We start from the raw sequence: 23,390 nt of genomic DNA on the forward strand, positions 1-23,390 counted from the left end.
AATCAGTTTTTACAAAAGGAAACTAAGCTACACACATCATAAATGTGAATCATTTTCAGGGTTTACATTACTCACTTTCTGATAAGGGTAGCTCAGAGAGTCTGAATACTGATGAGGTAGGAAGTGAATGATAGAACTTATCTGAAAACCAACCCATGAGACCTCAGTTGTTAAGACTGAACAGCGGAAACTACTTAGTCACAAACAACTGACCACAGAAGTGCCTGATAGTGTGGCACTGAGGAGGTGATTAGTTCCTGAGAGTTCCAGAACCTTACAGAATGACTGGAGGGTAAAATTTAGCCACTTTTAGCCCTTCTGCCATGTCAGAGTACAGTGTTCAAGGAGTCAACGTGGATGAAGAGACAGGGTCCTCAGTGCACACTTTACCTGCCTATAACTTGATCTTGAATCATTCACCTTCCAGAACAATGAGGAATAAAGTTTTATTATTTATAAATCACCTGGTGCCCCATACTTGTTATAGTAGCACAGCTACACTAAGACTTCTGCTATAAAAATCCAATAAAAATAACCACTGAATCATCACCAAAAATAGAAAAAATTCACAGAATCCACAGGACCAGGAGGTTATACCCAGATAACTGATTAGTGTGAAATTTGTAGAGCTGAAGCCTTTAGGTGACACTAACTGACACATCAGTGGGGATTCCAGTGAAGTAAAGTAACTTGACTTGAAGAGGAAAGCCCTCAAGTAAAATTTAAACACAGCCTATGAAGACTTTGTAGGTGAAAAAAAAAGATGAATGCAAAAAACTTTGGGTTATTATAATAAAACTAGGCAAAATCTATGTCATCTAACCCTGTTCATTCCTGTATAAGTGAGTTAACATTGCATTTTTAATGTAAACGTCTGATCCTGTGATGCCTACTGATATCTATGTGTCTAGATTGAAAATAGATATCAGTGGGTTTTTGAAAATTACCCATTTGGTTACTATTCAGATCCTCTTATTTCCTGTTATAAACATCTTTGGTAATCCTTATAATTTATCACAAGGTTACATATAATGCATATCAAAAAATATAAGTATTTAAACAGCTCAAGGAAGATTTTATTCATACTGAAAATTTGTCACATGGATTTCCAAAAATGGGAAAATCTGAATTAAGGCCTCAGGAATAGGCATACTAATTGGCAGTCCTTTAAGATGTTTTACTACATGGAAGTAGTTAAGCTGTGTTTAGTGTTTTAAGTGAGAAATCAGAATAAAACAAAAATTTGAGATGAAGGAATGTATTCTCCCTCAATTTGAGAAAAAGTATGGCAAATGCTCAAACTTCAAATTTGAAAAGAATAATAGAAATCTATATTTTGATGTTGATATGAAAATTCACATTATTGATCACTGCTCTCAGCAATAATCATTATTTGGATTTTTTTGGGGGGTGGGTGCTGGGGGTCGAACTCAGGGCCTTGTGCTTACAAGGCAAGCACTCTACTAACTGAGCTATCTCCCAGCCCCCTCATTATTTGGATATTAACAAATGTCTCTTCTGGCTTGGCAAGACTGCAGTTTGAAATGCTAAGTTATTTGATTGGATGATCATAGGAATGTCTGTGCACTGGAAAAAAAACAGACTAATGAAAGGATCTCTAGCTTCCTTCTCCTCTCACAAATGCATTGTCCCACACTGTTCAACTATTCTCCATGCTATTTTCAAACTTCCTCTGCAATCACCAGCTATCTGAATCATTAAGTGCATGACTGATCCAGTTTCTCACAAACGTCTGGGATTCCTTAGCATATTGATGGCATTAGCTCAATAAGCCAGCCTGGTTCTAGCAGAAATCCATAAGCTCCACCCTCCACAGCACCCTCAGCCCACACCAGAACCTCCACGGTGGCTGCTGATAGCACTCTTCTGCTCGCTCCCTCATCTCCTGCACTGAAAGCTCCGCCTGCCTCACTTTCTCTTACTCAGAGTCTAGAGAGGAACACAGTAGACTTCCCACGGGAAATGTTTTGTCTTTACTACATACACTAAATGTACAAAATTATCTACCCCTATCTTCCTCCTTTTAAATTACTGAACACAATGGATTATTTCTCTATCTGTGCTGAAAATATCCTGCAAACTCATATCAAACTGTATGCCAATGTTAGGTAAGGATTTGAACCTCAAAGGAGAATCCAGGTCCTCAAAGCATCAATTAATATTATGCCCCTGAGAATCAAGAATATTTAATTGGTTTTTAAAAATTATTACTATTTTTAAAACACAGGAGACTATACCAAACAAAACCTTATAAATGTCCCCACATTGTGCCTACAAAATATGGTGCATTAATATTTGCAGGTAGGTGAATTTCTGCATTTGTTAATTAAAAATACATTTTACATTTGTGTGCAGGTTGGTATTCCATTGATATAAGAAGAGTAGATTGATCATTCCCCTTTCTTTTCTTCTTTTGATGACATTCTTTTGACTCTGAAGAATCCATTATTCTATATGAGCCCTTCTAATGCATTTGTGGGAGTCCAATAAACAATGGCTTTGGAGTATAATATATGAGAAATAATGTTTACAGTAGAATTACATTTTCAGAAAATCTTGAGAGAGTGTATCAAGATGGAAATCAAGGATACTTTCAAACATCTATGCTTTGTTTGTACCTATTTAGTGAACAGACTAGTGACACCAATAACAGGAACCAAAAAATCTACCCTCTTCCCAGAAAATTGGGTTGATCATGAGCTATCCAAGTGCTGCTTTCCTAGGAAGTTCTGCTGGCCATGTAAGAGAATCCTACCATCAATTAGTTTCCTATAGTTTACTTTCATCTGACAGTAGATTTTACGTTTTTGTTTATGTGTCACTCTCCTTTCCTTTCACTGTGTTACATGTGCTCAGTCAGGATGTGTACCCACCTGTAAAGTCATATACTAAGGGGAAAAAAGTGAAGTGTTGATTACATATGAATACATTTATGGATAAGTATCAAAGGAGAGAGAAACAGTCATCATTCTGTAGGACTTTTTTCATGTATTAAGAGATGCATTGTACAACTTCATTATTTTGTGAATAAAGATGAGCCAGAAAACTATGGATCTGAAGTGAAAATATACATTGATTGTTCATCCTTTGTATTATATCTAGAATAATAGGTTATTAAAGTTGTTGGAGTCTGGAAATCAAAAATCCTTCTTTGTCCAATAGGATGAAGTTTATTTGTTCTGAAGTTTTGAGGAAAATAAAAGCTATAGAGATCATTAATAGAAGGTATAATTGTCTGGATATATTTTTAAGTGTAAGAATGAATTTATGCATAGATATGAAAGTATGAGGGAAACAACAGAAAAACACTGAATATGTGTCTCCCTTTTCAATATAGAGAGAAACAGAGATAACAGACTTAGTAATAGCATCTTGTAGAAATCCTGAAGCATTAGATGAGAAGAGCAGAAAGTTGTCCCCTAGGTGATTGGATCACTCAGAGAATGATGATGTGAATGGAACACATGCAGAATCTGGATCACATTCACTTTCTCCATCACTTGGAGCTCCCAAGAGAGAGGAAAATGTCTTCCCCCAACCACACTGTGGGGATGGCATTCATTCTCTTGGGACTGACAGATGACCCAGTGCTGGAGAAGATCCTATTTGGGGTATTTCTGGTGATCTACCTCCTCACACTGGCAGGAAATGTGTGCATGATCTGGCTGATCAGCTCCAGTCCCCACCTGCAAACTCCCATGTACTTCTTCCTCGGCCACCTCTCCCTTGTAGACATTTGCTATTCTTCCAACATCACTCCCAACATGCTGTACGATTTCCTCTCAGAGCAAAAGACCATTTCCTATGCCGGGTGCTTCACTCAGTGTTTCCTTTTCATTGCACTGGTGATCACCGAGTTTTACCTCCTTGCTTCCATGGCCCTGGATCGCTATGTGGCCATCTGCAGCCCTTTGCATTACAGCAGCAGGATGTCCAGGAATGTCTGCATCTCTCTGGTCACCTTCCCTTATGTGTATGGCTTCCTTAATGGGCTGTCTCAGGCACTGCTGACTTTCCACCTATCCTTCTGTGGCTCCCTGGAGATCAACCACTTCTACTGTGCGGATCCTCCCCTGCTCCTGCTGGCCTGCTCTGACACCCACGTCAAGAAGATGGCCATGTTTGTGGTGGCTGGCTTCACTCTCTCAAGCTCTCTCTCAGTCATTTTTCTGTCCTACCTCTTCATTTTTGCAGCTGTCCTGAGGATCCGTTCTGCTGAAGGCAGGCGCAAAGCCTTTTCAACTTGTGGCTCCCACCTGACAACGGTCACCATATTTTATGGAACACTTTTCTGCATGTACTTAAGGCCCCCGTCAGAGAAATCTGTAGAGCAGTCCAAAGTCATTGCAGTATTTTATGCTTTCCTGAGCCCAATGCTGAACCCGCTGATCTATAGTCTCAGGAACAAGGATGTCCTCTGTGCCATGCGAGGAGTGATCAAGGGAAATTTCTTTCAGAAAATGGCATTTTAGGCTTGTATTCAGGATTAAATGCCTGTGATGACATGAGTCCTTAAGGGACAAAATACCACTGGAAGGTGAGGACAATCTATCATCATGAGCTCATTGGCCACCTTTCTTGGTTTGTTTTTCCTTGAAATTAAGTTATTCAAGATCAGTTTTTGAACAAAACTGTAATTTTGAGAGGGGGAAATATGTTCCTTAGTAGACAAACTGAATCTATGTTGGTCAGTGTTCAAGGATTCCAAGTACTGACTTTGTGTCTTTACTTACTTTGAGGCATGTATGATAGGTATCCTGTCCTGAGGGAAACACTGGCAGTTCATCTCTGACGATGTAGTCTGCACAGCTACACAAGTGTCCAAAGAGTTTTTCTATTTTTGTATATATTTTTTCCAACACCGAAATCATTTTTTCTTTGTTATGTGGTATAAATAAATAGCTTTGATATCTGAATAATTACTTGAATCTTTTGACAGAAAACTTAAATGCGTCATCTAACCATTTAAGGTCTCTGTTATTTTTTCCTAAAGCTTACATCATATTTACCTTGGAAAACATTTTCACCTTCAGTGACACGGTCATGTTCTTCCCTTTTGAAAATGAACTCTCAACACTCTCTTTCAGTTTTCCATGTGTGTGGATTCAACTCAATTTTCAATAATGTCCAGGTAGTTATTTTTTTCTTTTTCTTCTGTCCAGTATGTCTGAATAGGCCTAAATTATGGTCAATTGGTTCTATTCATTTATTTCTGTACAACCAATCATACTGAAACAGCTGTATAAAGAAATACATTCCTCATTCCCCTCAGTTCATTATTAGTCAACCAAATGGCTGCATACTAAAATGTATATTAACTTTCATTAAATTGACTATGATATTTGGTAATTTGGTATTGTGCACTTTGGTTTCACATCAAAGCTGTATAGGAAATTTTATGAGTTTACCTACTATGTTTATTGTAAAATGTTTAAAAATATTATGCAGAAAATAACTCAGACCTATATTTTTTGCAAACTTGGCCTCCTATCTTAATTCTTGATTGATTTAACAAACTTGGTTCCATCAAAATCTTGTTTCAGAAAGAGTAGTAGAAAAAGAGAAAATATCTCTCTTGTTTCCATGGAATTTCCCCTCCCTCTTTACTCGCCTTATTTTGGTCTGGCTTCCATGTATCAGAGAAAACATTTGGTCTTTGACTTTCTGGGTCTGGCTCATTTCACGTAGCATCATAGGCATAGGCTCTATTCCTTTTCCAGCAAATGCCATAATTCTTTTTATTGGAATAGAGAAAATGGATTGAGGAGGTGGGCAGAGGGATGGGAAAGGGGAAAATGGTGGAATGAATCTGAACAAACTTTGCTGTGCATGTACATGAATATACCAAAGTGCATCTTACCTTTATGCATATTCACAAAGCACTAATATAAAATATATAAATAAATGGAAGATCAGTAGAGTAGAGGAAAGAGAATGGGGAAGTAAAATGGGGAGGGTATCTGGGACTGAACTGGAGCAAATTATATTCCATGCTTGTGTAATCATGTCAAAATGAACCCTAATCTTGTATATATAACCAAAATGAGCTAATGAAACTTTTTTTAAAAAGAAAAAAGAGAAGATATTTCTGTGCACTAAAATGCAATATTTGAATTTCAGAGTCCTTTGTTTGCCTGTATTTTTGGGTTTTTTTTTTGTTTTTTTAATGGTTATGGCTGTGACAGTTGGTCAATGAGAGGAGGCAATCTCCAGAGACAGCAATGAAGCTGAAGAGCTGAGAAAGAAGTGGCAGAATATATTTTTTTTTAATAGTAAAGTCTCTGAATCTACTTGCACTTTGAGGAGCAGTATCGTATATTCTGGGCTAACCCTTTATCTTATAGCACACTTCCTTTTTTTCATTGAAGAGTTCTTTCCGTTTATCGCAATAAGAACTATTCAACATCCAGATTTTAATCATAACTGAAAAATATATTTTGTAATCACTGCAAAAATACTCTATATTTTTCCAAAATAACTGTATGCTTCCTCTGATATTGTAGTTTTCTGTGGCTTACAGCAACCCAACTTAAACTCAGTTTTGTCCCTTTTCTAATCCCAGGATTTAGCCTAACTGTAGTCTTTCTTTACTTGTATTTGTTATTTACTTTTATTTGTAATTTTTTTGTTCCATTGTGTTATGTCAGACTTTTGTGAAAGATACATTGGAGCTGGGGTGCTCTGTGGTGCAATCCCAGTTGCTTGGGAGGCTGAGATAGAAGGATCATGAGTTCAAAGCCAGCCTCAGCAACTTAGTGAGGCACTTAGCAACTCAGTAAGACCCTGCCTCTTAAAAAAAAAAAAGAAAGAAAAAAAAAAAAGAGCTGGGGATGTGGCAGGTGGTTAAGTACTCCTAGGTTCAAATTCTTAAAATAGATTAAAACATAAATAACCATGCCTAGAAAAATTGTGGGACTGGACATGTACCTCAGGGATAGAGTGTCTGCCTATCATGCTTCAACTTCTGGGTTAACTTCCCCGCAACATCAAAAAAAAAAAAAAAAAAATGTGAGTGACATCTAATCATATAGGTCAGTGATCACATTTCTAACACTATTATTTTAATCATCACACACGAAATGGTGAAAGGATTATTTTCATGTATGATATTTGGAGTCTTAAGCACTAAGAGATTAAATGACTTGACCAAAGTCACTTAGATACAATGCAACCCTAAAGAAAATGCTCTAATTCCAACTCTCTCTCTTTTCCAATTCACCCTCATCCCCCTCAACAAACTCCAAATGCAGTATCATTTGATAGGTATCCTAGAAATAGCTAAATTCTATTTTTCTTAACATTGCATTTTAGCATAATTTATGTGCATAGTAAGCAGAATTATTTGTCTATACCATGCAAAATCAGGGATTTTGATATTTTATAGATCTTTTTTTAAAATATTTTTCTTGGTTGTATATGGACACCATGCCTTTTACTTTTCTGTGATTCTCAGGATCAAACCCAGTGCCTCACACATGCTAGGCAGGCACTCTACCACTGAGTCACAACTCCAGTCCCTATAGATCTTTTTTGACATTTCATTATAAATATACTCCAAATTATAAAGGCACATGGTCATTATAAAAAACTAGGGAGTGCAGACATATGTGAAGAAATCAATTTTATTAATGAAATGCTTAATCTTGTGGGCAGCTTGTTTGTATTTTGTTATATTTCATCATAATAAATTTACATGTAAGTTGTTCATGGTGGCATATGCCTATAATCCCGGATACTCAGGTGGCTGAGGTTTTTGTGGATCAAAACCCAGGCCTTGTGCATTCTAGCCAAATGCTGCACCACTGAGCCACACTCCCATTTCCTTACACACATTTGATCTCTAACTAGATTATCTTTTTACCAGAAAGTTTTCGCAAGAGGGTAACACCAACCAACAAATAAATAAAAACCCATATGAACACATACTGCATAAAGAAATGCCGAGGTTCTGCAGAGGGCTTGATGAGAAATGGAGTGTGGGCTGCTCCCCTGGTCCCTCAGGGGCCCTCCAAGGCCTCCAGTCCCAGGCCCTGAGCGAGCTGGGGAACCGGGGAAAGGCCACCTGTCCTACCCTGCAGATCTCTGGAGCTCCCGCTGCGACTGCCCACTGGCTGGCCGGGCTGTGAAGGACCGGTGAGCCTCTCCCCCTGGCTGGAAGACCTGCTGGCATTGGTGACCTGTTGGACTGGATGTAGTGAGCATGTTAGAAATAGGCCAGCCTGGTGCTTGACCAGAGCATGCTTATCTATCTACTCCTATGCTGGACACGTGGACACCATGGACACCATGGATATGGTTGAATGGACAAGCCTAGGCTAGGCCCAGCTTATCCTACACCCCAGATGGGTGTAACCTTGGGGTGGAAACCCACAACCAGAACTTATAAACTGCGCTGAGCCCCAAAGCCTTTGGAGCAGCAGAACCAGAGCAGACGCAGAGGACATGAGAGAGAACGCCTGATGCTGAGCTGTCCTGCGATCCTCACTGCAGCCGAGGAGGAACCCAGCTACAGCTCCGCGAAAAAGACACTTCTGGTGAGCCTGCTCTGGGTTCAGCACTAGGAGAAATTGGCTTAGAACAGGTTTGAAGTGAGGTGTGATGCAAAATAAAATCAGTTAACTCGACAACAGACTCCTAGTCAATAAGATGCTCCTGACACTCGACCCCGGGGGTTGCCCGGTCTCCAGGCCCAGTGGTCCCATCGCTGCGAGAAGAATGGCGGCCGCCCATTTGCTGCGGACGCGGTGGGGACTTCGAGGGTCCAAGAAAGCAAGTGGACGCCCAAGAGCTGGATCAGACGTTGGATAGCGGAGCAGGGCAGACCAGGGACCTAGAAACCGCTCCTTGAGGGCTCCTCTAGGCCGCGCCTCCAGCACAAGGCACGCAAAGGCCTTAGGGGTCCGGAAGGTGGGCGGGACCCCGGATGACAGGGTCTGGAAGGTGGGCGGGGCCCCGGATGACAGGGTCTGGGAGGTGGGCGGGGCCCCGATGACAGAGTTTGGAAGGTGGGCGGGACCCCGGATGACAATCATGGTGTAAAGGGTAGCATATTCAGCGGTTGGGGTTCCTGTACTGGCGAGAAACCCTAGAGAACGTGCCGGGTGTGACCACTTGGAAGTGCCCACCGCCCTTGGGAAGACTTACTGGCCATTTGCAGAAGGCCTGTGTAGATAAAATGAAAAAGCTGCTCTCAACTCCTTCCCCCTTTTAAAACGGGCTACATCTGGACATTCTGAATGTAGAGGTTGCCCGACATACGACAGAGTTAGAAGCAAACCTCTTGTAAATGCCCATTTGTTTTAAAAAATCCAAAATGTCCTCTGGAAGTGACTGTGAAAGGGCGTTGTTAGACCACCTCTAGGAGCGACACTTGTACAGGTTTGTTCAGCAGGCTGGAGGACGTGGAGAAGACTTTGACCTTGAGCAGGGGGTCCTGTGGTTTTATGTAGAAGACAGTTTTCGTATAGAAACCATTGCTTTGTGTGTGCATTTTATGCCTCGTTATTGTATATGTAGTTGAAAATGCTAAGTACTTCTTTTGAAATATCTAGACTTTTTAGATATTCTAAAGTGCCCGATATTTGTTAAAAGTAGAAGTGGAAATATGACTCATTTTACAAATTTCTTTTTGTTAAAATTCTTATGAAATGTTTGGGGTTTGGGGGGTTGCGGCAATAGCCAAACCCTTGTTGAGTAGTACAGAGTCGTGTGCTGGTCTTTAGGAGCACCATGCCAGGATGCTTACCATGAGGCAGTAGTTGTTTCTCATGTCTGTGAGTTTTGTTATGCTTTGTTGGGTACATAGTGTATATAGAGGATAAATGAGTCCTGGTCTACATCTACTCTTACTAGATAAAGAGGTTAAAGAGGTTGACAGCATATGACATACATAAAATTAGTAAACAAATATTATATGTTTTGTGTTAAAATTCCTAGGAAGTATTGTCTTCTGAAAATTTGGGCATTATAGCCCTCTGGGTCAGTGAAGGGCCAGAATGTTCATACTTTGAAGACATTTTCAAATTAGAACGATTGTTACATGTGTACAGTTTATTCAAGACTGTCACATACATAGTGGACAAATTGAGTCCTTATTGAACCATTTAGTCTGGCTGGATGTTTAGAAATGTGTGATGTATGCTAAATGTAGAGATAGTAAAATATCTCTTTGTAGATATCTTTTTACTAAAATTCATATGAAATATTGTCTTTTGGGAATGGAACTGATAAACCACCTCTGTAAGCAGTATAGTACTGTTATACTTGTTCAGGGATGTGGAGGAGATGGGAAGGAAACAATGGCGAAAGATAATATGTTAGTGTGTTCATACTTGGACTTTTTCAGACATCAGTTTTCTGTATGTTTTGTACATTTTGTCTTGCTGTGTATACACTGAATATAATGGACAAACGAGCCCCAATTTCACAACATCTATTCTCTAGATGTTAAAGAGGTTGCCAGTGTAGACCAAGTAGTTAGTAAAATTAGCACATTTTGTACATTTTGTTCTGAAATTCATAGGAAAGCTTGTCCTCTGTAAATGACTTCTAAATATGAATTTATTCAACCACCTCTAAGTGTTATCTAGGCCTGTAGAGACTGGAATGAAAGTAGAGAGAAGGAAGTGAGAAGGGAAAAGGTTGACAAAATAGTCACATTAGGAGGAACCTCAGATTATAGCCATTGTTATGTGTGCAATTTTATTTACAGTGCTGTGTGGGTAGTGTTCTTATGTGGAATGTCTAGTCCTTCTATATATTTAGAAGTGTTTGATATATTTAGAAGTTGAATTAATAGAATAAAACTTTCTATAAAACAAGCAAAGTATTGAGGTTCAGGACTCTTTGCAGGCAGTTGAAAAAAAAAGTGGTGTAGCAATTAATAAGGAAAAATCAAGTGTTCTGAAAGTGTTTCCCATAGAAATACTGAAATTCTGTACGTTGACTGATGGCAAGCATAGTGTGAAAAGGACACCTGTGTAAGTCAAGAAAAGGTAACTGGAAGTAACTTTGGTTCATTGACTTCTTAAAGGGCACTCTGTGGCTGTACGTATACATGTGCATGTATAAATGCATGTATACTCATCAAGTTTGATGTTTATGTAAGTAATATTTGCATTATGGTAATCCCAGTGACTCAGAAGGCTAAGGCAGGAGGGTCTCAATTTCAAAACCAGCCTCAGTAACTTAGCAAGGCCCTCCAAATAAAATTTTTTAAAAAAGAGGGCTGGGGATGTGACTTGGTGGTTAAGCACCCATGGGTTCAATCCATGGTCCAAAAAAATTTTTGAGATTATATATATTTTCACTTAATATAAACTATTACATATATAGTAAACAAATACATTGTTTAACCAAACAGATATAAGAAACTCAATTGTTTCTGGTGGCCTCGTGTTTCTGAGAATTGTGAGAAGATGGGGAGAAAAGCAGTTAAGCATTGAAACATTTAAAGGTGTGTCAGTCGGAAAAAACTGATTTTAAATAACACACTTAAAAATCTAGCATGTAACAGAGAAAGTGACATTGACTTTTTCCTCCGACATCTGGCTGTCATCAATCTTGGCAACTCTACCATCATTGCCCCTAAAATGCTGGTCAACTTCTTAGTAAGTAAGAAAATCACCTCCTACTATGAATGTGCCACCCAACTGGGAGGATTCCTGGTTTTCATTGTGGCTGAGATCTTCATGCTCGCGGTGATGGCCTATGACCCCTATGTGGCCATTTGCAACTTCCTGCTCTACATGGTGGTGGTATCTCGCAGGATCTGCCTTCTGCTGGTGTCCCTCACCTATTTCTATGGCTTTTGTACAGCTTTTATGGTTACGCCTGTGTGTTCTCTGTGTCATACTGCTCATCCAACAAAATCAATCATTTTTACTGTGATAATGTTCCTTTGTGAGTGTTGTCCTGCTCTGATACCTACGTTCCAGAAACAGTGGTATTTATCTTTTCAGGGACAAATTTGTTTTTCTCCACAATTATCATTCTGATATCCTACTTCAACATTGTCCTTGCCATTTGGAGAATATGTTCCTCCAAGGGACATCAAAAGCCTTTTCCACCTGTGTTTCCCTCATGGTGGCCATCACTGTGTTCCAAGGGATGCTCCTTTTTGTGTATTTGCAAGCAAGGACCAACCGCTCATTAAACACAGACAAAATGTCTTCAGTTTTCTACACCTTAGTGATACAAATGCTAAACCCTGTAATTTATAGTCTAAGGACCAAAGATGTAAAAGACATTTTGAAGGGATTCCTCTATAGTCCATGCAAATAGTTCAAATCCATGTAAATTTAAAACTATAATTTTAGCAAAAGACATATACTAAACAAAAAGTATTTAGTACACATGTAAAAGAACATGTAGAAAAATAAACTAAAACAAGTCAACATATGCATTTTCTTCTTTAATCCCTCTCACTTGCTGCATGTACAAAAAGCAAAATTCTGTCATTCACCCAAAAAAATGCATGATTAATTTTTCTACCTCATTTTGAAACTATTGTAGAAAGTTAATTTTCTTTGTTATGAAGCCATACCATTCAATGTCACTTCTTTTAGTATTTTCATGTATTTTCTTCATATAATTGGGAGTGAAATAAAATCATGCCCTCCCTCATAAAACACATTGTCCTATTTTCCTGAAAGTGTCACATACTCTCAAGAGTCTTCCGTGATCAAGAAAAAAATATTCCCATGGGTCAAATCTCTGTACATGTAAAATACTCCCAATACACAATGGAGTAAAGGAGGAAGAATCAGAAACTTGAGGTAAATGCAGTATCTGGAAAGAAACTGCATTTATGATATTTTCAGGGAGATCAGAAATAAACCAAACTCTGGGACTCAGATAATTAATCATCATGTAAATCTAGTCTTAAGGAAGCAGAAGAGATTAGATACACACTAATGGCTTTCTAGTCTTGAGGGACAACATTATCAATAGCTTGATGGTTTTAGCTATGACCATTTGTATTTTTGCGTGTGTATTTGTACGGTGACAGAAGTCTGTTCCTTCAGAAACCTCAAGGAGATTGTTTCCGTAGTTTTCAGCTTCTTGAGGTTTCCCTTTGGCCTGTGCTCTACTTCCAGCCAGCTATTCCATCACTCTTCCTATGGTCACATGTCCTCTGATTCTCATGGTCTTTCCCTTGTGATTATGATTGTCCCAGCCAGGCCATCCTTGAGACCCTCCCAATCTCAAGATCCTTAGTCCTAATCACATGGTCAAATTTCTTTTTCAATTCAAGGTAGCATGTCTGCAGGTTCTGGGAATCAGAACATGGAATTTTTTGATGGGAGAATTATTCTCCCCCCAACATCTCTTTTGGCATGTTTTATGAAACAGGACTACCTAAAATCTGGTATATGTCTCATCAACTAGTGTTCAATATTAGAGCTCACAAATATTTACATATTAGCTTCACTTTCTACATTGTTTAGTTACAAATGTTTTCAAAAAAGAATACACAGAGGCTTGCTTGAATAAAAGATAAACATTTAATTCAAAGGTTCTGCATGAAGGCACAAACATAGGCACTCGCTCATATATTTGTCACACTTCCATTCAGATGTGATGAATCCAACTCCATCATCCCAAGCAGGTACATCTACCAATCACAAATATTTAATGACGCAAGATAAGAAAGTAGTTGGTCAGCTCTGATCTCCTATTGGTCAAGGGAAGATTATACCATTAGCTCCTCTGATATTTTAGGTTGTGCCTGGTGCCCAGGAGGATCGATGGCATATCCTGTGTGAGACCTTGCAGTAAAAAGTGTTTGGAGGGACTAGAGGAGATAGGAGATATAACATACAGTCAGGAAGTGAGGCACTGTCTGAGCATACTCATGAAAGTGAGGGAGGACTTGAAAAGAAATCCATAAAGGTCCTTCATACTATATCTGTAGCACAGCAGTAGCTCTGACCCAATATCTTTATATAAGGATGCTCTGTACAGAAAGCGTCACAAGTGTAAAAATCTCAGTTGGGGCAAACATCAGACCTCCTCAGGAACTTAAATATAACACAAGCCATCAAATGTCTCCAAATTCAGAAGACTAGTAAATTCTATTTTACAAATTTAAATCCAAATATTGACTACAGGATCACATTATTTTTTAAGGAATCCATTTTGCTTTGAAGGACTATGAACATATATCTCAATACTTTGCTTAGATCCCAAGACTTTATAGTTTTAATGGGTTTTCCACTACTTTAATAACCAAAAAACATGATTTTAATTAGCATCAGAATTTTTACAATTCAAAAACATTGAGGAATTTTAACATCTCCAGTGAAGATTTTCTTGCCTTTTATGTTTGATTTGAAAAACTGATGCTATTTCCTGGAAATTCTTAGGCATTCAGGTTGTCTACAATGTGGTAAGCCACGCCATTGCTACAAAAATGTACAGGTGACATTATTCAGGACATTGTAATGGGTAAGGGTGTTTTGGATATGAACCGAAATGCACAGACAATAAAACTAAACCTTACAGATGAGACTGCAACAAACTAAAAAGCTCTGTAGAGCAAAGGAAGCAATACATAGAGGAGGAAAACAACATATAGGATGGGAGAAATATTTGCAAGGTATTCCTCTGCAAGGTTTAATTTCCTGAATATGTAGGAAACTCAACTAATAAAGAGCAGAGACATGAATAACTCAATGAAAATGTTGGCTAAAGATCTGCAGACACATTTCTCAGAAGACATAGACACAGCCAATAGATACATGAGAAGATGCTCAGTGTCATTAATTATTAGGCAAAATGAATTCATAATCACTATGAGATACCACCCCTTCTTAGTGAGAATGGCTATTATCAAAAGCTCAAGCAATTATCAGATGTTGACAGGCATGTGAAAAAAGTCTATTGCCGTACACTGTTGATGGTAATGTAAATTAGTTTAGTCTTTGTGGAGAACAATGTGATGACTCCTCACAAAATTAAAAAGAAATTATGCAATCCAGAAATCCAATACCCAATGTATACACAAGGGAAAGGAAACCAACATGTTGAAAAACACCTGTACTCTCCTAATTTTTGGAAGTGCTAGTAACATTAACCAGGATATGAAATCTACTGAAATATCCATCAGCAGTTGAATGGATAGAGAAAATGTAGTTACATAATGGAATAGTATTCAGACACAACAAAGCTTGGAATTATCATTTGTGGCAATATGGTCAGTCCTGGGACATTATGTTAAGTGAACTAAGTGAGGTACCAAAAGATAAACATTACATGCTATCACTCATAAGGGGAATCTAAAAAGTTTGATTTCATAGATGTTGAGAGCATTACAGTGATTACCAGCCTGGACAGAATATGAGAAGGAAGAAGGTGAAGAATTCCAACCATGGGTAAATTACATTGCTTGATAGGATTTTATGGTTTGGATGTGAGCTCATGTGTGACACAATGAAAGAGGTTCAGAGGAGAAATGATTGGGTTGTGCGAGTCTTAACCCAATCAGTGAATTAATAGCCTGATAGGGATTAACTGAGTGGTAACCGAAGTTGGGTAGGGTGTGACTGGAAGAGGTGGGTCTTTGCGCGTGTGTCTTAGGAGTTTGTATTTGGTGAGCTGAACTTAGTCTCTCTCTGCTTCTTGATCATCATGTGAGCAGCTTCCCTCCACCACACTCTTCCTCCATGATGTTCAGCCTCACCTCAAGTCCTGAGGAATGGATGACTGGGACTTCTGAAACCACAAGCCCTCAAATAAACTTTTCCTCCTCTAAAAATGTTCTTGTCAGGCCTGTTAGTCACAGCAACAAAAAAAAAAAAAAAAAAAAAAAAGAAAGAAAAAAAACTGACTAAAACATAGGAGGAATACATTCTGGTGTTCTATGGCACACAAAGGCGAATATAATAAATATAATATTATAACATTTTAATATCATGCATTAAATAACTCAAAATAGAAGAGAGAAATTTGAATGTCACTACCATTCAAATAAGGGATGAAAATTTAAGGTAATGGACATGCTAATTACCCTGAGTTGATCATGTTCTAATGTGCACCTGAGTTAAAATACTACATTCTGTATTCATATGTATTATGTGTTGATATAAATAAGTTATGATTTTTAAAAGCCATACCTGTCATCTGTACTTTCTAAAGTGCTACGTACACAAATCACTTTCAGAGAGAAGAAGATATCATTTCAATGGGATTGCTTAGAATAGGAATACGCTTTGGAGAAAATCATAGATATGCTAGAAAGAGGCAAAATAAAAGATTTTATTGTAACATCAGGCCTCCTTACTCCAGGAGTGACTGAACAGAATTCCTCACTACCCCTCTTACAACTTCCAGCTTAAATCATTGTGTGGGCTCTATTACTCTTCTTCTTTGCTTCCTTTATTATCTCTGCATCTCAATTCTTTAGTTCTTATATTGCATAGAGATATTGCATTGCATTATGAAGCTCAAGGTTCTTTCGCAAGTTACTCCCTTAAGTTTCACCTTCCAAACCAAGTTACTGGCCAGCAATGGTATTGACTCTGATTCTTCGTTGTTGTGTTGTTATGGGAATTGAACCCAGAGGGGCTTAACCACCAAGTCACATTATGGGTGAATAAATCATGCATCTAATAAATAGTTTACTTAATCAGATATGTGAGTGGTGGCAGACGAAGTTAATAAGAAAGGAAAGCAGCTGAATCAGGGTAAAAGAATTCCTCAGTAGGGAAATCAGTGATACTTTGGATAAGTAACAAACACCCAAGTGGCATTGGTGCCATTCCCAGGTGCTTTGGGACTAACCAAGAAATTTCTTTCAAACTCTCAGGAGCATCTTTTAAAAAGAAGAGTTACTTATCAGTTTTTGGGACTGCAGTTAAGTTTGCAATCAAACAGGAGAGCAAGAACCCTTTTCTCATTTTGGGTGAGTAGTTGGGACTGGTCATCATGATTATCAAATTAGCTGCAGTGATTGACACTGGTCTGCAATTTAAACTACAGTCACAATCATAGTCAGCAATGCTAGACTTAGTATACTCAATAATCTGCTTCCCATGACTATGTTTTCTGGAATAACTATGTGATTTTAACACTTTTTTTGCTTTTTGAAGGTGGTAAGGGGCCCTGTTTCTATTTGTTAGTATGACTGTGCTATACTGTTCTAATCAATGATCAATGAACATTCTGAGGAAGAAAATAGGGTGAGGGTGCTGAGTGTAATTGCCTCAATTATAAACAGCTTTCTGATAGGACTTCCAGTTATTTAATATACTAATATTATTGTTTTCTCTTTCTATCATGAATCAATAGAGTTGCATATGTGCCATAGCTAAATGTGGTCTGCTTCATTAACATCATGTAAGACTGGATTGGTCACAAGTGTAAGTTCTCCCAAAAGCAACTTCTGAAGAAAAGATCTAAGTTTATGATTTAATTTGATAGGTGATTCCAGAAAGCACAAATGAGGGAATGGAGAATATGAGACAAAAGAGGGTTAAAGCTAATGATGTGTGCAGCAAAGAATGGCGTAAAGCCATAGACAACTGAGGTTCATTCATTTAAGATGTTTTGAAAGGTTCTGCAGAACTCTTCCTGGAGTGGTTCCAAGAAAGGGTACAGGAGCTTTTACTCATTGATTACTAGGAGCCCCTTATTGGTTGAGCATTGGTCCTTGTTATTTGTTAAAACCAAACATTCAAACTGTCTTGAAAGCACTCTAGGTAATTTGTCTTCAGGAAAGAAGCAGAATACTCAATGTGCAAAGCTGCCAAGGTGTTAGAAAAAGTCCACTGTGTCTGCAGACGGTAAGTGTCACCAAGTGATGACAGATGAGGAGGCATCAGAACAGTGGGATTTGCAATTCCAAGAGATGACAAAGACTGATTAAATAGTAAACATTTTGACTTGGGCTGGTTTACACAACAATAACAGGACACCTTCTGTATCTGCTGTCTCTGTTTTGAATCTGCAGTGGTTCCTGTATGGATGGTGAGGCATAAGTCTTGGAACTCCTCCACAAATTGTTCCAATGGGGATGAAACTGAGTTTATTACCAGTGAAGGGTTAGGGAGGGTCACCCGTGGAATCATTAGAAATCAAATATTTGGGCTTTGATTTCTGTTTTGGTGAACTTGCCACACCTTAGAGACTTCTTAGCTCTAGACTTGGTTTATCCCCTTCTCTTGTATGGTGTCATCTAAATGCATTAAGAGTTTTCTTCCAGATCTCTTTTCACTAAGGGATTAAGGATCGCTGTGTCAGGAAGTGTGTCAAAAATTTAATAATTGTTTTTAAAATGATATGACCAATGTCATGCAAGAAATTGCAAGTTTTTAAGAATTATCTTCTAGGAAACATGTCAGAGAGAGAGAGAGAGAGAGAGAGACTGTATGTTTGCTATTAACACACTTCTTTAACACTTCCCAATTCTATGCTTGGATATACCCTTTCTTTGCTGTAATTAGCTAAAAGCATTGATAATATCTGTTTTTAACTTTATAGATTATACATGACACAAGTGAATATGGAAAAGTATTTTGGAAGATGGAAAAAAGAGAGTAAGAGAGTAAGAGACTGCCCATACTGCTCCACAGGTACTAGTCACATGGCACAGGTACCAAAAAAAAAAAAAAAAAGCATATAAATCAACCCATGAAATTTTGTCCAGTTTTTTAGAATCTTACATAATGGAATATAATTTTACCGAATAATGCAGTTTTGAAAAGCCTATAAGCTTAATAAAAAGTGATTTTTAAAAGTTTAAAAAGTAATAAAGATCTTAGGCAAAATAAAAATAACTGTCCACACAATAGAAAGGTATTTAACACTTTTGAACTATGTACACTTAAAAATGGTTAAAATGGTGAATTTTGTGCTATGTATTTTTTCCTTAGTACCAACAAACAAATAAATAAACAAAACAAAAAACTCATTGAACTGGTAGGAAACGTCTGCAGGGATCATTACAAACCATATAATCTGGATTTGGGGATTGACTTTAAAGCCCAAAGTTCACAGATAAATAATTGCCTTTTTTTTTTTTTTTTTCTGAAGTCACAAAAATTTAGAATTTTCACAGCAGCACATGTTTCAGAGTTGAAGTTAAGGAAGATTGATACTGATTATCCCAATGCAGTTAGTACTTATCTATTGAGACAGTGCAGTGCACCTTTTGAAATAAGGAATGGAAACAGGAACAGCTCTCATGAACTTGTCAACTGTGTTGTTTGAGACAATGTAGGTGTTTGTCCTTTTCAATTGTGATTTTAAACAATTAATACGTGTACCAATTTCTGCTGATGCCTACTCACCCAAAGACTGCTGAGCTGAATACATGTGTAGAACTATTCATGATTTTTCCTTCCTAAGTTCCCCCTCTGTCAATTTGCCTCCCTCCTTTTACTAGGATCACAATGTTCTCAATTTGATCAATTTATTTGTTTCCCAGTTGTAGCTGTTTGCCAGGTTTTACAGAACATGTGAATGAGGTCCCTTGTTGCCATTAGCATAAGAGGCCTCCATGGCCTTTGGTTCCAGCCCCCAGTTCTTGGTGTCACCCTGACTCTGGAGTGCAGGCTCCCTGGGATAAGGGTCAGACTTGTGGGTGAGGGTACTTGTTTGTTTTCAGTCATGCAGGGGTGGGGAACAGTGTGTGGGAAGGAGCCAAGACTGTCAACTCAGGTGTTTCTAAAGCACGCCTGGGCTTTGAGAAATTAAAAGGCAGTGGATGTTGAGATGAAAATCTTTACCAAACTCTGAACAGTTCTTCTCTGTGAATATGATGTTTCTTTAGGTTAAAGTATCAGAATTTGTCATTTTCTTTGTTCAGTTGTTGTTAGAGAATGCTCTTCATTTTTCCATGTATTTTGCTAATATAGTGAATAGAATTTTGAAAGGAGAAAATTTGATATGAAGATGTGTTCTACCAAATTTATCTGGAATTCCTAACTTGATTTTCCTAAAATTTCATTTTTCATTTAGGGACATTTGGAGATTGTAGGTAAGGGTAAAAGAGTTTTAAGCTGTCTTTTGATGTTGTTTCTTATCTGTCTAGTACTAATTTTTTAAATGGGTTAAGCAAACATACAATTTCACCACTGTCTGAGTCTCATTTACTGAGCAGAACTTTTCTGCCACACTTTAAATGTTACCTCTTTCATACACCACAATCCATTAAAAACGTTTTGTTTTATTTTGTTTTCTGAGTACCCTGCCACATTTCCAATGCCACTTTGTCTGAAGACTCCTTAAAATTCTGGTAGCAGAGGTAACTTTAAGGCATGTCTTGCATTTTTTTAAAATCATTTCCATTTTGTATATAAGTATAGAGTCATTGTCAAATCCTACAAAATACATTACTAAAAGTTTGGAAAAGCATCAAATACATTGATTACTTTGGGCAAAGTCAGTTGTAGTCACATGCATGTGAAATAAAATGTATCAGACACAGAAAGAAAAATAACACATCATTCTTTGGTGGAAGCTAAAAAGTGCATCTCATAGAAGAAGAGTGGAGTAGTGGTCACTAGAGGCTGGGAAGGCTAGGAGTGAGGGACAGGGAGGAATCAGAAAGGGCTCCAAAATGTGGTAGGAGAGGAGGGACGTGTCATGGTTGTCTATAGCACAGCAGGGTAAATATAGGTAACAGCAATCTGTGATGTATTTCAAGAAGTCCAGGAGAGTTTGAAGATGATTCACATTCTGGCACATGAAAGAGATTAACATTTTAGGAGATAGAATTGTTCATTACACCAATTGGACCATAATATGTTACATATAGATCTATCAAATAATCATAATTTATATCATATACATGAACAAACATGTCTTAGTCAATAAAAGGAAAAGAATTGGCATTTTATGACATTGTGTAATCCAGGAACATAGCACTTCTACAAATTTATTTTGGCAGTCTATAACTTTTTTCAAAAGTTTTAATTTTCTCCTTTTAAGAGTAAGTACATTGAGTTTTTCTGATATATCCTATGAACCATGAAATTGCCCTCCAATTCTAAATGTGTATTGTTTGGAGACATTCTTTTTTGTGGTGGTGGTGGGGTAATGGGGATTAAACTCAGGGGCACTCGACCCACTGAGCCACATCCCCAGCCCTGTTTTGTATTTTATTTAGAGACAGGGACTCATCGAGTTGCTTAGTGCCTCCCTTTTGCTGAGGCTGTCTTTGTACTTGCCATCCTTCTACCTCAGCCCCTCAAGCTGCTGGGATTACAGATATGAGCCACCATGCCCAACTTAGAGCCATTCTTAATGGGATTATTTATTCATTTATTGGAATATACATTTTTATTTCTAGTTTAATCCAATTACATAATGAATTATATTTGTAGATTTCCTAAAATTAAATTTCATAACCAAACTTGTGAGTAACCCAAGATGAATGTAGGTTTTTATAATTCATCTATAGTCCTAAAATGATATTATTGAGACGTTAATAATGGTTAGAACACTTACATCTACATTAGTGAGATGGTATTGAGACAGAGGTCCCCATGTTTAACAGGACCGCTTAAGAATAGGGAGTAAAATTTCTCAGCAAGGAATAAGATAGGGGTTAGTAGACATACCCATAAATTATGAGGTAAAAATGGAACAGTCTTCAAAGCAATGGAAATAAGATAACCTAATGCCATAATGGTTTCCAAGTTAGGTTTTAGATTCAGTCATAGAAGAGAGTCATTTTAAAGTACTTCATGTTGAAAAACATAGGCTTGCTGTGCATGGGCACCCATGCTTAAATTTTAGCTACTCCAGGAGGATTGCAAATTCAAAGCCAGGCTTGGAAAATCAGCAAGACCCTGTCTCAAAATTGAAAAAATAAAATAAAAATTAAAAGGGGTGGGGACATATTTCAGCGGTAGAACATCCATGGGTACCAAAAACGAACAAAACATAGAAACAAAAAATCGTAAAAACCCCTTAGTTCTGTCTTACACATAATTATTGGATCATCAAAATTTTAACAGGTGCTACCTCCTAAAATCCAGTAATTTTTGATGATACTTCTCACAATCAATTTAATGGTCTGGATGAACAAAGAAAATCTTACAGCGCTGGATGAATTCATCTTAATGGGCATCACAGACCACCCTGAGCTGCAGGCTCCCTTCTTTGGGCTGTTTTTCATCATTTACTTGGCCTCACTGCTGGGCAACTTGGGCATGATCCTCCTCACCAAGGTGGACTCCAGGCTACAAACACCCATGTACTTTTTTCTCAGACATCTGGCTTTCATTGATCTTGGTTACTCAACAGCTGTGGGACCTAAAATGTTGGTAAATTTTGTTGCTAATCAAAACACGATTCCCTACAATTGGTGTGCTACACAGCTAGCTTTCTTCATCTTGTTCATCATTAGTGAGCTTTTCATTCTCTCAGCAATGGCTTATGACCGCTACGTGGCCATCTGCAACCCTCTGCTCTACACAGTCATCATGTCAAAAAGAGTTTGCTGGGCGCTGGTGACAATCCCCTATCTCTACAGCACCTTTCTGTCTCTGATAACCACCATAAAGATTTTTATCTCTTCCTTCTGTGGCAATAATGTTATTAGTCATTTCTATTGTGACAGTCTTCCCTTGTTAACTTTGATTTGCACAAATACACGAGAGATTGAGTTAATAATATTGATCTTTTCAGCATTTAATTTGGTTTCATCTCTTCTGATAGTCCTTGTCTCCTACATTCTGATCCTCCTGGCCATCCTCAGGATGAACTCTGCAGAGGGCAGGAATAAAGCCTTCTCCACCTGTGGGTCTCACCTGACAGTGGTGATTGTATTATACGGGACTCTATTCTTCATGTATGTGCAGCCCAAGTCCAGTCACTCCTTTGACACGGACAAGATGGCTTCTTTATTTTACACCCTGGTGATACCCATGCTGAATCCCATGATTTACAGTTTGAGAAATAAAGAGGTGAAAGGTGCCATGCAGAGGATATGGAAAAATCTATGCAAACTTTCTATTTAAAGTTCAATATAGGGAGTGAAGGGGCAGGAGGGAAGGGGGTGGGGAGGTAGGAAGGATAGTAGAATGACTCAGACATTATTACCCTGCACACATATATAACTATGACTGGTGGAATTCTACATCATGTATAACCAGAAGAATGAGAAATTATAATCCATTACAAATGATGTATCAAAGTGCATTCTACTGTTATGGATAATGAATTAAAACAAATAAAAAATTTTTTAAAAGTTCAATATAGACTGTGTATATATTAAATACAGTTGTTGTTAACTGCTTATTATATGTAATCAGTCTTTGAAAGCTCTATGCAGAAACGGCATAGGAAACTAGAAATGTTTTCCTTGAGTTCACCATGTAGATGTGTGGATATTGATTGACCTTTGGGTACCCACTTTGATT

General features: G+C 38.0%; 2 protein-coding genes and 1 pseudogene across 2 annotated transcripts; all 3 read left to right on the forward strand.

Moving 5' to 3' along the window:
• The first annotated feature begins 3,545 nt into the window (after positions 1-3,545).
• Positions 3,546-4,493, forward strand: LOC124959100 (olfactory receptor 5M10-like). Its single transcript, XM_047517742.1, has one exon. The coding sequence runs from the start codon at positions 3,546-3,548 to the stop codon at positions 4,491-4,493; it is 948 nt and encodes a 315-aa protein (XP_047373698.1).
• Positions 4,494-9,334: 4,841 nt separating this feature from the next.
• LOC124959102 (olfactory receptor 8J3-like) lies at positions 9,335-12,303 on the forward strand (annotated as a pseudogene).
• A 9,743-nt stretch (positions 12,304-22,046) lies between these two features.
• Positions 22,047-22,988, forward strand: LOC124959982 (olfactory receptor 8K3-like). The gene has a single exon (XM_047518488.1). The coding sequence runs from the start codon at positions 22,047-22,049 to the stop codon at positions 22,986-22,988; it is 942 nt and encodes a 313-aa protein (XP_047374444.1).
• The last annotated feature ends 402 nt before the right edge of the window (positions 22,989-23,390 follow it).

This window comes from Sciurus carolinensis, chromosome 11 (assembly GCF_902686445.1).
Source record: "Sciurus carolinensis chromosome 11, mSciCar1.2, whole genome shotgun sequence".
NCBI classification, from domain to species: Eukaryota; Metazoa; Chordata; class Mammalia; order Rodentia; family Sciuridae; genus Sciurus; species Sciurus carolinensis.